General features: G+C 44.2%; 1 protein-coding gene across 6 annotated transcripts in view; it reads right to left on the bottom strand.

The window, feature by feature from the left end:
* LOC132385439 (uncharacterized) overlaps window positions 1-14,231 on the bottom strand; it is a 234,833-nt gene that overhangs the window by 186,908 nt on the left and 33,694 nt on the right. For all 6 annotated transcript variants that reach the window (XM_059957511.1, XM_059957510.1, XM_059957512.1 and 3 more), the window contains one exon: window positions 11,639-11,755. In XM_059957511.1, the coding sequence (XP_059813494.1) occupies window positions 11,639-11,755 (117 nt within the window). The remainder of the gene's footprint in view (window positions 1-11,638; window positions 11,756-14,231) is intronic.

Here is a 14,231-nt window from a genome sequence, read left to right as displayed (position 1 = left end):
TTAGAGAGGGTGCAGAGGAGATTCATCAGGATGCTGCCTGGATTAGAGAGGGTGCAGAGGAGATTTACCAGGACGCTGCCTGGATTAGAGAGGGTGAAGAGGAGATTTACCAGGATTCTGCCTGGATTAGAGAGGGTGCAGAGGAGATTGACCAGGATGCTGCCTGGATTAGAGAGGGTGCAGAGGAGATTGACCACGATGCTGACTGGATTAGAGAGTGTGCAGCGGAGATTGACCAGGATGCTGTCTGGATTAGAGAGGGTGCAGAGGAGATTGACCAGGATGCTGCCTGGATTAGAGAGGGTGCAGAGGAGATTGACCAGGATGTTGCCTGGATTAGAGAGGGTGCAGAGGAGATTGACCAGGATGCCTCCTGGATTAGAGAGCGTGCAGAGGAGATTGACCACGATGCTGACTGGATTAGAGAGTGTGCAGAGGAGATTCACCAGGATGCCTCCTGGATTAGAGAGGGTGCAGAGGAGATTGACCACGTTGCTGCCTGGATTAGAGAGGGTGCAGAGGAGATTCATCAGGATGCTGCTGGATTAGAGAGGGTGCAGAGGAGATTTATCAGGATGCTGCCTGAATTAGAAAGGGTGCAGCGGAGATTCACCAGGATGTTGTCTGGATTAGAGAGGGTGCAGAGGAGATTTATCAGGACGTTGCAGAGGAGATTTACCAGGATGCTGCCTGGATTAGTGAGGGTGCAGAGGAGATTTACCAGGACGTTGCCTGGATTAGAGAGGGAGCAGAGGAGATTCACCGGGATGCTGCCTGGATCAGAGAGGGTGCAGAGGAGATTCACCAGGACGCTGCCTGGATTAGTGCAGAGGAGATTGACCAGGATGCTGCCTGGATTAGAGAGCGTGCAGAGGAGATTTACCAGGACGCTGCCTGGATTAGAGAGGGTGCAGAGAAGATTGACCAGGATGCTGACTGGATTAGAGAGGGTGCAGCGGAGATTGACCAGGATGCTGTCTGGATTAGAGAGGGTGCAGAGGAGATTGACCAGGATGCTGCCTGGATTAGAGAGGGTGCAGAGGAAATTGACCACGATGCTGACTGGATTAGAGAGGGTGCAGCGGAGATTGACCAGGATGCTGTCTGGATTAGAGAGGGTGCAGAGGAGATTGACCAGGATGCTGCCTGGATTAGAGAGGGTGCAGAGGAGATTGACCAGGATGTTGCCTGGATTAGAGAGTGTGCAGAGGAGATTGACCACGTTGCTGACTGGATTAGAGAGGGTGCAGAGGAGATTCATCAGGATGCTGCCTGGATTAGAGAGGGTGCAGAGGAGATTGACCACGTTGCTGACTGGATTAGAGAGAGTGCAGAGGAGATTTACCAGGATTCTGCCTGGATTAGAGAGGGTGCAGAGGAGATTGACCAGGATGCTGCCTGGATTAGAGAGGGTGCAGAGGAGATTTACCAGGATGTTGCCTGGATTAGAGAGGGTGCAGAGGAGATTGACCACGATGCTGACTGGATTAGAGAGTGTGCAGCGGAGATTCACCAGGATGCTGCCTGGATCAGAGAGGGTGCAGAGGAGATTCACCAGGACGCTGCCTGGATTAGTGCAGAGGAGATTGACCAGGATGCTGCCTGGATTAGAGAGCGTGCAGATGAGATTTACCAGGACGCTGCCTGGATTAGTGAGGGTGCAGAGGAGATTCACTGGGATGCTGCCTGGATTAGAGAGGGTGCAGAGGAGATTGACCACGATGCTGACTGAATTAGAGAGGGTGCAGCGGAGATTGACCAGGATGCTGCCTGGATTAGAGAGGGTGCAGAGGAGATTCACTGGGATGCTGCCTGGATTAGAGAGGGTGCAGAGGAGATTGACCACGATGCTGACTGGATTAGAGAGGGTGTAGCGGAGATTGACCAGGATGCTCTCTGGATTAGAGAGGGTTATTACTGTTATTTTTAGAGATACAGCAGGCCCTTCTGGCCCAATGAGCCGCACTGCCCAGTATCCCACCTATTTTACTCGCCAAAACACAGGATAATTTACAATAACCAATTAACCTGCTGATTAGTGTCAGTACCTCCAGCTGAACTCTATCTTTTTGAAGTTTAACTAAACTTATAAGTTGGGGGGGGGGGGTGCTTCAACCTGAAGGGCCCCCTCCTAGTACAGGTTGATGCCTCTAAATAATTGAAATCTGAACAGTGCACAAAAAAGAACAAAATCAAATGTCAGCTCCCAGGTTTGTGGACAGTTATAGTAATAATCATAGAGCTTCCAGAGGAAAAATCCTTAATGTTCTATTTTTAAGTTCTTAATCCAAAGTCAGGTAGAGTTCAGGTACATGTGGTTTTCAGCAACCAGCTGAAGGATATTTTGAGAGCTCTCATGCAGTATCTTTGTTGAATCAAAATTCCTGGATGCATTTCAGACGTGTTTCTCGTTCTCGACGGGATTTTGTGCCTGCTGTCTCCCAGGAAAGCTGCCTCAGTTTTGCCGTGGCCATGATTCCGGGACAGTCTGGGAAAAATCCCGTTCTTCAGGTCTTCCATCGCCTCCAATGCGTTACTGTAGATGACTTGTCCATGTTTGGCTGGGTAAAGAGTTTGGAACCGGAGCCCCTTTCCTTTAAGCGTTTTTCTGATGGTGGAGTAAGCCTTTCTTTTCCTAAGTATTTTGGCTGGGTAATCTTGATCAAAAAATACTCTTTTTCCATCGTAATATAACATAAATTATGTCCCACAATGTTGTGCCGACCCTTAAACCCTGCCTCCCATATAACCCACCCACCCCCCCCCCGACCTTAAATTCCTCCATATACCTGTCTCATAGTCTCTTAAACTTCACTAGTGTGTCTGCCTCCACCACTGACTCAGGCAGTGCATTCCACGCACCAACCACTCTCTGAGTAAAAAACCTTCCTCTAATATCCCCCTTGAACTTCCCTCCCCTTACCTTAAAGCCATGTCCTCTTGTACTGAGCAGTGGTGCCCTTGGGAAGAGGCGCTGGTTGTCCACTCTGTCTATTCCTTTTAATATCTTGTACACATCTATCATGTCTCCTCTCATCCTCCTTCTCTCCAAAGAGTAAAGCCCAAACTCCCTTAATCTCTGATCATAATCCATACTCTCTAAACCAGGCAGCATCCTGGTAAATCTCCTCTGTACCCTTTCCAATGCTTCCACATCCTTCCTATACTGAGGTGACCAGAACTGGACACAGTACTCCAAGTGTGGCCTAACAAGAGTTTTATAGAGCTGCATCATTACATCGCGTCTCTTAAACTCTATCCCTCTACTTATGAAAGCTAACACCCCATAAGCTTTCTTAACTACCCTTCTACCTGTGAGGCAACTTTCAGGAATCTGTGGACATGTATCCCCAGATCCCTCTGCTCCTCCACACCACCAAGTATCCTGCCATTTACTTTGTACTCTGCCTTGGAGTTTGTCCTTCCAAAGTGTACCAACTCACTCTTCTCTGGGTTGAATTCCATCTGCCACTTCTCAGCCCACTTCTGCATCCTATCAATGTCTCTCTGCAATCTTCGACAATCCTCTACAATATCCACAACACCACCAGCCTTTGTGTCATCTGCAAATTTGGCAACCCACCTTTCTACCCCCACATCCAGGTCGTTAATAAAAATCACGAAAAGTCGAGGTCCCAGAACTGATCCTTGTGGGACACCACTAGTCACAACCCTCCAATCCAAATGTACTCCCTCCACTATGACCCTCTGCTTTCTGCAGGCAAGCTAATTTTGAATCCACATGGCCAAACTTCCCTGGATCCCATGCGTTCTGACTCTCTGAATAAGTCTACCGTGTGGAACCTTGTCAAATGTCTTACAAAAATCCATGTAGATCACATCCACTGCACTACCCTTATCTATATGCCTGGTCACCTCCTCAAGGAACTCTATCAGTTGTTAGACACGGTTTGCCTTTCACAAAGCCAATAAATCTCTCGTTTTTTCCAAGCAGAGCGAAGCACCAACTCTTTAATTTTATACTACTGAAAGCAGAAGACCACGGATTTTGGTTTGGATCCAAAAGATCGATGGCAGCATTGTATGCCAAGGGCAAGATCGGGAAGGGACAGCTCTGTTAAATAAATTTTTCCAGAAATTCCTGTATGTTGTCTCCTTCCGCCCCGTCTGAAATTCCAGGGATATGTATGTTATTCCTGTGTGAACGTGCCTCCAGGTTCGTTAGTCGAGCTTGAATGATCTCCTGAAGTTCAAGTGTGCGGGAAAGAAGCTCCTTGGCTTCGGCCTACCATTCCTCCACTTCTGTCACCCTTTGCTCCATATCCTGAACTCTGCCCGTTATTTCTTTTAAACCACCAATAATAGTATTCAACTTCTTCTCTGAAATCCACCAGTTCGTTCTTTAGAAAACCCAGGGTATCACAGTTCTTTTTTCATGTCCGAACGAAGCTTCGACCCTGATGTTTGCATGAACAGCCTCCATATCCTCGTGTACAGCTTGGTTGCTAGCACCGATGTCAGTGTCCTCACCGTCAGTCAGTATTTTATCACTTGTCTTCGGGTTTTGTTGCGGTTTTCCTCTCGTCTTTCTTTTGTTTCCCCTTTCATGGTACAAGACCCACTTTTCTATTTAAATAACCGTTTCTTATTTAGGGGGAAGTAAGACCATCTGGGAGCCCTTACTGATTATGCTGCTGGCGGTATCTGCGCCAGACCAGAAGCCCCTAGCTGTCAGTCTGGGGTTTTGTATTGCCATGTGCTCCTGTCCCTGCTCCTGCTCGACTCCAGCCCCTGTATCACTGAGTACTCCACCTCTCACCTGTTTCTCATTGTTACCTGTATTGCTGCCACCTGTGTCTCATTGTGCTCCACCTCTGTTGATTGCTCAGTGTGTTTCAGTCCTGTGTTTTCACCTGTTTGTTGTCAGATTGTGCCAGTGAGTTTTCCTGTGCCTTTCCAGTATTCGTATCTGTATTCTAGCCATCTGAAATATCGACTCTGCCTGTTTCCTGATTCTGGTTTTTGGATTTCCCTGGATGTTTTGATCTCTGCCTGAACTCTGACGCCGACTTCGTTTGTATCTCGGGATTTGTTACTCAATTAACATCACTGTGTGCACAGTACTGGGTCTGTCATTGGATCCCTGCTCCAGTGCCCTGACACATCTACAACTGCCTATGGTAAAAAAAATCCACAAATTCACCACCCTCTGGCTAAAGAAATGTCTCTACATCTGTTTTAAAAGGATCCCCCCCCCCCACCCATCTCCATCCTGTGGCTGTGCCCTCTTGTCCTAGATTCTCCTAGCATAGCAAACATCCTTTCCACATCTAATCTATCTCGGCCTTTCAACATTCGAAAGGTTTCAATGAGATCCTCCCTCAGCCTTCTGAGTTTCAGCGAGTGCAGACCCAGAGCCATCAAACGTTTCTCGCATGATAACCCTTTCCTGGAATCATCCTTGTGAATCTCCTCTGATCACTCTCTAATGCCAGCTCAACTTTTCTTCGATGAGGAGCCCAAATCCTGTTCACAATACTCAAGGTGAGGCCTTACCATTCTCTTATATATCCTCAGCATCACATCCCTGCTCTTGTATTCTGGACCTGTTGAAACGAATGCTAACATTGCATTTGCCTTCCTCACTACCGACTCAACCTACAAATTAACACTTGGGGCGTTCTCACAAGAACTCCCAGGTTCCTTTGTATCTCAGATTTTTAGATTTCCTCACCACTTAGAAAATAGTCTGCACATTTATTTTTACTATCAAAGTGCATGACTGTGCATTTTCCAATATTGCATTTCATTTGTCTTTCTCTTGCCCATTCTCCTAATCTATCAAAGTCCTTCTGCAGCCTTCCTGTTTCCTCAACACTACTTGCCCCTCCACCAATTTTCATACCATCTTCAAACTTGGTGACAAAGCCATTTATTCCATCATCTATCGATACACAACATAAAAGGAAGTGGTCCCAATACTGGCCCCTATGGAACACCACTAGTCACTGGCAGCTAACCATAAGAGGATCTATTTAGTCCCACTCAACTAATGCTCTCACCATACCAGTAAGTTTCTTGTAATGCTATGGGCTGTTAACTTGGTAAGCGGCTTCATGTGAGGCACTTTGTCAAAGGCCTTCTGAAAGTCCAAATATTCAATATCCACTGCATCCCCTTTATCTATCCTAATTGTAATCTCCTCAAAGAATTCCAACAGGTTCATCAGGTGGGATTTTCCCTTAAGGAAACCATGCTGACTTTGTCCTATCTTGTCCTGTGTCACCAAGTACTCCATCACCTCATCCTTAACAATTGACTCCAACATCTTCCCAACCACTGAGGTCAGACTAACTGGTCTATAATTTCCTTTCTGCTGCCTTCCTCCTTTCTTAAAGAGTGGAGTGATTTTTGCAATTTTCCAGTCCTGGCACCATGCCAGAGTCTAATGATTTTTGAAAGATCATTGCTAAGGCCTCCACATTCTCTCTCAAAACCCTGGGGTGCTGTTCATCTGGTCCGGGTGACTTATGTACCTTTAAGTCTTTCAGTTTTTTGAGCACCTTCTCCCTTGTAATAGTAACTGTACTCATCTCTTTTCCCCCACACCCTTACAGACAGTGCTGGCATTGGACTCTAAGCTGTGGTACATCCCAAGCAGTAACACTAACCACAATGCCACCATGGCACCCATGCATGGTGAGGCTGTTCACCCTCAGGGTGGGTGAGACTAGATCAGGAGGTTATTGGGTGAAAGGGGAATCCACTCTTTACTTGGGCTGGTGTGAGTGTGCAGCAAGATGCAGCAGATGTGGGTTCAATTGTAACATCTAAGTGAAATTTGGATAAATATGGGTGAGAGGGTTTAGGATGTGGATGCAGGTAGATGAGACAGGCTGGAGGGACTTAATAATGGACGCTGCCTTTCTGAGACACTGCTCCTTGAAGATGTCCTGGGTACTTTGTGGGCCAGTACCCAAGATGGAGCCGACTAGATTTACAACCTTCCACAGTTTCTTTCGGTCCTGTGCAGTAGCCCCTCCATACCAGACAGTGATGCAGCCTTTTAGAATGCTCTCTACAGTACACCTATAGAAGTTTTTGAGTGTATTTGTTGACATACCAAATCTCTTCAAATGCCTAATGAAGTATAGTGCTGTCTTGCCTTCTTTATAACTGCATTGATATGCTGGGACCAGGTTAGGACCTCAAAGATCTTGACACCCAGAAACTTGAAGCTGCTCACTCTCTCCACTTCTGATCCCTCTATGAGGATTGGGATATGTTCCTTCGCCTTACCCTTTCTGACGTCCACAATCAGTTCTTTTGTCTTACTGATGTTGAGTGCCAGGTTGTTGCTGTAGCACCACTCCACTAGTTGGCAGATCTCACTCCTGTACGCTCTCTCATCACCACCTGAGATTCTACCAACAATCGTTGTATCATCAGCAAATTTATAGGTGGTATTTGAGCTATGTCCAGCCACACAGTCATGTACGTATAGAGAGTAGATCAGTGGGCTAAACACACACCCCTGAGGTGCATCAGTGTTGATCGTCAATGAGGAGGATACGTTATCACCAATCCACACAAATTGTCGTCTTTCGGTTACAATCCAGTTGCACAGGGAGGTACAGAGGCTCAGGTTCTGCAACTTCTCAATCAGTATTGTGGGAATGATGGTATTAAATGCTGAGCTATAGCTGTGTTGTCCAGGTGGTCTAAAGCCGTGTGAAGAGCCATTGAGATTGCGTCTGCCGTTGACCTATTGTGGTGATCGGCAAATTGCAATGGGTCCAGGTCTTTGCTGAGGCAGGAGTTCAGTCTAGTCATGACCAACTTCTCAAAGCATTTCATCACTGTAGATGTGAGTGCTACTGGGTGATAGTCATTAAGGCAGCCCACATTATTCTTCTTAGGTACTAGTATAATTGTTGCCTTTTTGAAGCAAGTGGGAACTTCCACCCGTAGCAGTGAGAGTTTGCAAATGTCCTTGAATACTCCAGCTAGTTGGTTGGCACAGGTTTTCAGAGCCTTACCAGGTACTCCATCAGGACCTTCTGCCTTGCGAGGGTTCACTCTCTTTAAAGACAGCCTAACATCAGCCTCTGAGACAGAGATCACAGGGTCATCAGGTGCAGCAGGAATCCTCACATTTGTACACAAGTTCTTCCTTTCAAAGCGGGCATAGAAGGAGTTGAGTCGGTGTAGGTTAATTGGTTCAGTGACTGGGTTAGAGTTAATCAGGGTTGTTGTGGCTCAAAGATACAAAAGGGTTTACCCCACAATATATCTCTTTATAAATAAATAAAAAGCAAGAATGTAATGTTGAGACTTTATAAAGCTCTTGTGAGGCCTCACTTGGAGTACTGTGAGCAAGTTTAGGCCCTTATCTTTGAAAAGATGTGCTGAAACTGGTTCAGGATTGAATGGTTTGTCATATGAAGGGCATTTGAAGACTCTGGATCTGTATTCACCAGAATTCAGGAGGAATAGGGGTGACCTAAATTACAACTATTAAATGGTGAAAGGCCTTGACAGAATGGAGAATGGAGAGAATGTTTCCTATTGTGGAAAATCTAAGACCAGAAGACACAGTCTCAGAACAGAGGGGCATCCTTTTAGAATGGAGATGTGGAAGAATTTCTTTAGCCAGAGATGGTGAATCTGTGAAATTCGATGCCACAGGCCAAGTCTTTATGTGTACTTAAGGCAGAGGTTGATAGATTATTTTTGGTAAGAACATGAAGAGATATGAAGAGAAGGCAGGAAATTAAGACTGAGAGGAAAATTGGATCAGCCATGATAAAATGGTGGAGCAGATTCAATGGGCTGAATGGCCTAATTAATCTCCTATATCTTATGGTGAATAAAACGTCTATGCCTCTCAATTCTGTCTGCCTACGGGGAACGGCAAACCATTTTCAGAGCATGTGTCTAATCTGCCAATGATCATTTAACAAATTCTCTAAGGATACTTTTGAGTAGAGAATATTATGAATTAATGTATTAGCAAGAATAATTATAGACCAATGAAGAGTCATGCTGATTATTTGCATGTATTCATCACTTTACTATAATAAAGTAATACAGAGCCAGTTTGAACTAAATGAAACATTTTAGAAAACCAGTTCAAAAATTAATTAAATAATAACCTAATTTCTAAATAGTATTGTTGTAACTATCCACCTGTGAAAGCATCTGAGTGGTGAACACTCATTGTCTGCTCCATTGGGCAGTAAAGATAATAATTACTATTATCATGTATCTGTTTATTACGGGTGGGAGCAGTGCCAACAAAACCTTTGCCTGTGGCATACCCCTGATCTAAAATCTCCCCCCATTCTCCTGCATTCCCATAGATGAAATCCTATCTTATTCAACACATTGCTGTGAGTCCTGGCAAAAAGAGGGAGCAGTCAATGTAGGTACAATGCAGCTTTTGAAAAGACAGACAGACATACTTTATTGATCCCGAGGGAAATTGGGTTTCATTACAGCCGCACCAACCAAGAATAGAGAAGAAATATAGCAATATAAAACCATAAATAATTAAATAATAATAAGTTAATCATGCCAAGTGGAAATAAGTCCAGGACCAGCCTACTGGCTCAGGGAGTCTGACACTCCGAGGGAGGAGTTGTAAAGTTTGATGGCCACAGGCAGGAATGACTTCCTATGATGCTCAGTGTTACCTCTCGATGGAATGAGTCTCTGGCTGAATGTACTCCTCTGCCTAACCAGTACATTATGGAGTACATGGAGGGGAGGGGAGTTATGGGTGGAATGGGACTGGACTGATAGGGAAGATGCTATGGTCAACATGGACCAGTTGGGACATGAGCCTCAATCTATGCATTGTGACTGTGAGGTTCCAGATGGCAGCAATCTACTTTGTAAACTAGCAGAAAGGGATGCCATGGAGTTATTCTGTAGAGAAAGGGCTACTCTCCAATATTGTGTCTAAACACCAGCATAAAATTACAAAGCAAGTATATTTACCAACATTTCACAGAATCAGAAAGAGGAAAGGGCCCATTACAGTTAAACCAGTCCGAATGTGCACATGAACGTTGGAGCTCATTTCTGATTCAGTTGGGACGCTTTGCTTTGATTACTCACGCTGAACCCATGTTTTGCACTAAGGATACCAGCCATAGTTCAATTCCCTTGAAGACCATTTCAAGTGAACTGGCTAACTCAGGAGTATTGGCTCTTCATCCATTCAATTGTTTGTCTGCACAATTAGGTCTTCCCTTTGGTTGAATCCTTTGGGCATCTTCCGTTCTGCACCTCCTCACAAAAGACCCCAAACCAGACTACTGCCCTTCAGAAACCAGATTCCACCCATCTTTCTCAAATGTTTCTTTTCTTTTTTCTTTTCTTTCTTTTTTTTCTTTTAAGAAATTTAAGCAAATATTAAGTACAACTGTAATTTCCCCCTCCCCCCTCAAATGTTTCATAGCAAATGTTGCTTATCTTTAGCTGAAGCCAAAACACTCTTACTAACAAGACATACAGCTTTTGCAGAAAACTGCTAAAATAAAAATACCTCACAGCACAGCAGACAAGATCTCAAAGGGCATGAAACTATTATAGTCACCAGTGCGTAGATTTGCTGAGTGAGCCTGCAGGTCAATCAATCTCAGCATACAGGTACTTCGATGACAAAATTTCAATTTACTTTGAACCTTGCTGAACTGATCCCTTCATATAAGTATAGCAGACCACACTTCAGCACTTAACAGTGCAAACATGGCATCAGAAATAGTTCAATCATACCAAGGAAAAAAAGGAGAGTAGAGTACAGGACTGGAACATTTAAACAAACACAAAACCAAAGTAGGGTACACCAGCTTTCTGTAGCATTAGGGGGTGGTAAGGTAGCACAGCAGTTAGCATGATGATATCAAAATTCCAGCAACCCACGTTCAATTCCGCCACAATTTGCAAGGATTTTGTATGTTCTCTCTATGAATTTTCCCAAGAGAGGGACTTTGGAGAATGACTACAGAATAGCTTTTTAGAGCAGCTATAGAAGAGAAAGGCAACTTTGTGGCATAGGTAGTGATCAAAATAGAAAGAGTATGGGAGAAATTTACCAGGGTGCAGCCTGTGATGTCGTTATAAAGAGAGACAAGATATGTTGGGTTTATTCCCACATGAATGTAGGAAGCAGAGTGGGCACCGTCCATCACCCTCCTAGTTCCAGAGAGAATCATTTTTAGGGCAGGGGAGTGTCAAACTAGAAAGCCCAGAGTGAGGAGAGGAGAAGGGTGATGGAGGACAGAGCGAAGGCACATACTATTACAACATTTAGAAGGCATTTAGACAGGTACTTGACGGGGAATGGAGTAGCAACACCATGGGCACTTTTCACTAAAATCGAGTTTGGTTTGCTCTAACCTATTTTTCTTGTGAAAACTGATGCTGTTTGCCTGTGATGCTAATGCAGTGAAGACTTCCATTAGATTGTGCAGATGAGAGTGAACAGCTTTTAAAAGGTCACAGGTTGTGGAATTGGTGTAGGACAAAATGGGCAGTAAGGGCCTATATCTGCACCATCTCAGGTCAAAGAGTGATGGCTGCATTAAAAACAACCTCTACTGGAAATCTTTCCGATAAGAAAGAGGATAATCTGCCAATCACAGACTCAAAAGACAAAAATGAGACTTACAGCTATTCGACCAAAGATGCTGACATCGACCCATGAATTTTCCAGTAAATGTTGCCACAGATATGAGCGTAAAGATCAGCAAAAAGAGCAGCAGAAACACGGGCTCAATACTCCAACCTGCAGAAGATGGGAATTACTGGGGTCACATTTCCTTATTTATCTGCCAGACACATCTTCTAAAAAGCTGTAGTAGATTTCATGAACATCTTTGTTTCAGAAATCCATTTTAACTTCATCCTGCTGATGGGTCTCAGCCCGACACACCAACTATATATTTCCCACAGACGCTGCCTGGCCTGTTGAGTTCCTCCAGCATTTTGTGTGTGTTGCTTGGATTTCCAGCATCTACAGATTCTCTCTTGTTTTTAACTTTGTTTTATGTAATTGTTTTATTGTGTTTTGTTTTTATTATCATGCTCTTTATCCTTTGGGGCACCACAGTTAGTGTGACACTAGTACAGCTCAGGGCATTCTGGTGTTCTGAGTTCAATTCCTGCATCACTCTTTCCGGAGTTACCATTCCCCAGGAACCCCAGTTTCCTCCCACAGTCTCACTGGGGGTTTTGGGCTACAGCAGATCAGGAGTAACAATTACTTTGTTCTCATTTACACTTGTGTACTGGAAATTACCTGTATTTTCTCCCCATTTAGAAAATAGTTCACCAAAGCGCAATCAAGCATTTTCCAACATTGTATTTCATTTGCCACTTAGTTGCCCATTCTCCTAATCTAAGTCCTTCTGCATCCTCCCTGTTTCCTCAACACTACCTGCCCCTCCACCAATCTTCGTATCATCTGCAAACTTGGCAACAAAGCCATTTATTCAACCATTTAAATCTTTGATATACAGCATAAAAAGAAATAGTTCCAACACTGACCTCTGCGGAACACCACTAGTCGCTGGCAGCCAACCAGAAAAGGATCCTTTTATTCCCACTCACTGCCTCCTACCAATCAGCCAATGCTCTAACCATGTCAACTAACTTTCCTGTAATACCATGGGCTCTGAACTTGGTAAGCAGCTTCATGTGTTTACCTTGTCAAAGGCCTTCTGAAAGTTCAAATATACAACATCCACTGCATCCTACATGTAATCTCCTCAAAGAATTCCAACAGGTTCGTCAGGCGGGATTTTCCCTTAAGGAAACCATGCTGACTTTGTCCTATCTTGTCCTGTGTTACCAAGTACTCCTTAACCTCATCCTTAACAAATGACTCCAACATCTTCCCAACCACTGTGGTCAGGATAACTGGTCTATAATGTCCTTTCTGCTGCCTTCCTCCTTTCTTAAAGAGTGGAGTGACATTTGCAACTTATCAGTCCTCTGGCACCATGCCAGAGACCAGTGATTTTTGAAAGATCATTTCTAATGCCACCACTAACGCTACCTCTTTCAGAACCCTGGGGTGCAGTTCATCTAGTTCAGGTGATGTAGGTACCTTTAGGTCTTTCAGCTTTTTGAGCACCTTCTCCCTTGTAACAGTAACTGGACCCACTTCTCTTCCTTCACACACTACATCTTCAAGAATACTGCTAGTGTCTTCCACAGTGAAGACTGATGCAAAATACTCATTTAGTTTATCAACCATTTCCTTGTCCCCCTTTATTATTTCTTCTGCAGTTTCCATTTTCCAGCGATCCTATATCCACTCACATTCCTGTGAGCAAGAATCTGAATCTGATTTCTTTTTTATTTGTAACATATTTGGAAAAACTTTTACTATCCACTTTGATATTATTTGCCAGTTTGCTTTCATATTCCATCTTTTCCCTTCTCATGATTTTTTTAGTTGCTCTCTGTAGATTTTTTAAAACATCCCAATCCTTGATCTTCTCACTAATTTTTCCTTTGTAGTATGCCCTTTCTTTTGCTTTTAAAATGTCCTGGACTTCCCTTGTCACCATGGTTGCACTGTTTTACTATTTGAATATTTCTTCAATTTTGGAATACACATGTCCTACACCTTCCTCATTTTTCCCAGAAACACACCCCATTGCTGCTCTGCTGACATCCCTGCCAGCAGCTCCTTCCAGTTTACTTTGGCCAACTCCTCTCTCATACCACTGTAATTTCCCTTTCTCCACTGAAAAACTGCAACTTCAGACTTTACTTTCTACAATTTGAGAGGGATAGGGGCAGATCAGAGGTGTCAGTGTTGCAATTAAATAAAGGAGACTACGGAGCCATGAGGGAAGAGCTGGCCAAAGTTAAATGGGCGGATGCCCTGGCAGGAAAGACAGTGGATCAGCAGTGGCAGATATTCTTGGGCATAATACAAAAGATGCAAAAGCAGTTCATTCCAATGAGAAGGAAGGATTCAAAGAGGGGGAAGGGGCCACAGTGGTTGACAAAGGAAGTCAGAGATTGTATAGCATTAAAGAAAAAGAAGTATGACAGGGCTAAGATGAGTGGGAATACAGATGATTGGGAAAGTTTTAAGGAACAGCAGATCTTAACTAAAAAAGCAATACGGAGAGAAAAAGTCAGGTATGAGCTCAGTCTAGCCAGGAATATAAAAGGGGATAGCAAAAGCATTTTTAGCTATGTGAAGAGAAAGAAGATAGTTAAGAACAATGTTGGCCCCTTGAAGA

The sequence above is a fragment of the Hypanus sabinus genome (assembly GCF_030144855.1).
Source record: "Hypanus sabinus isolate sHypSab1 chromosome 5 unlocalized genomic scaffold, sHypSab1.hap1 SUPER_5_unloc_2, whole genome shotgun sequence".
NCBI lineage: Eukaryota > Metazoa > Chordata > Chondrichthyes > Myliobatiformes > Dasyatidae > Hypanus > Hypanus sabinus.
This window is presented reverse-complemented; position numbering and strand designations above follow the sequence as displayed.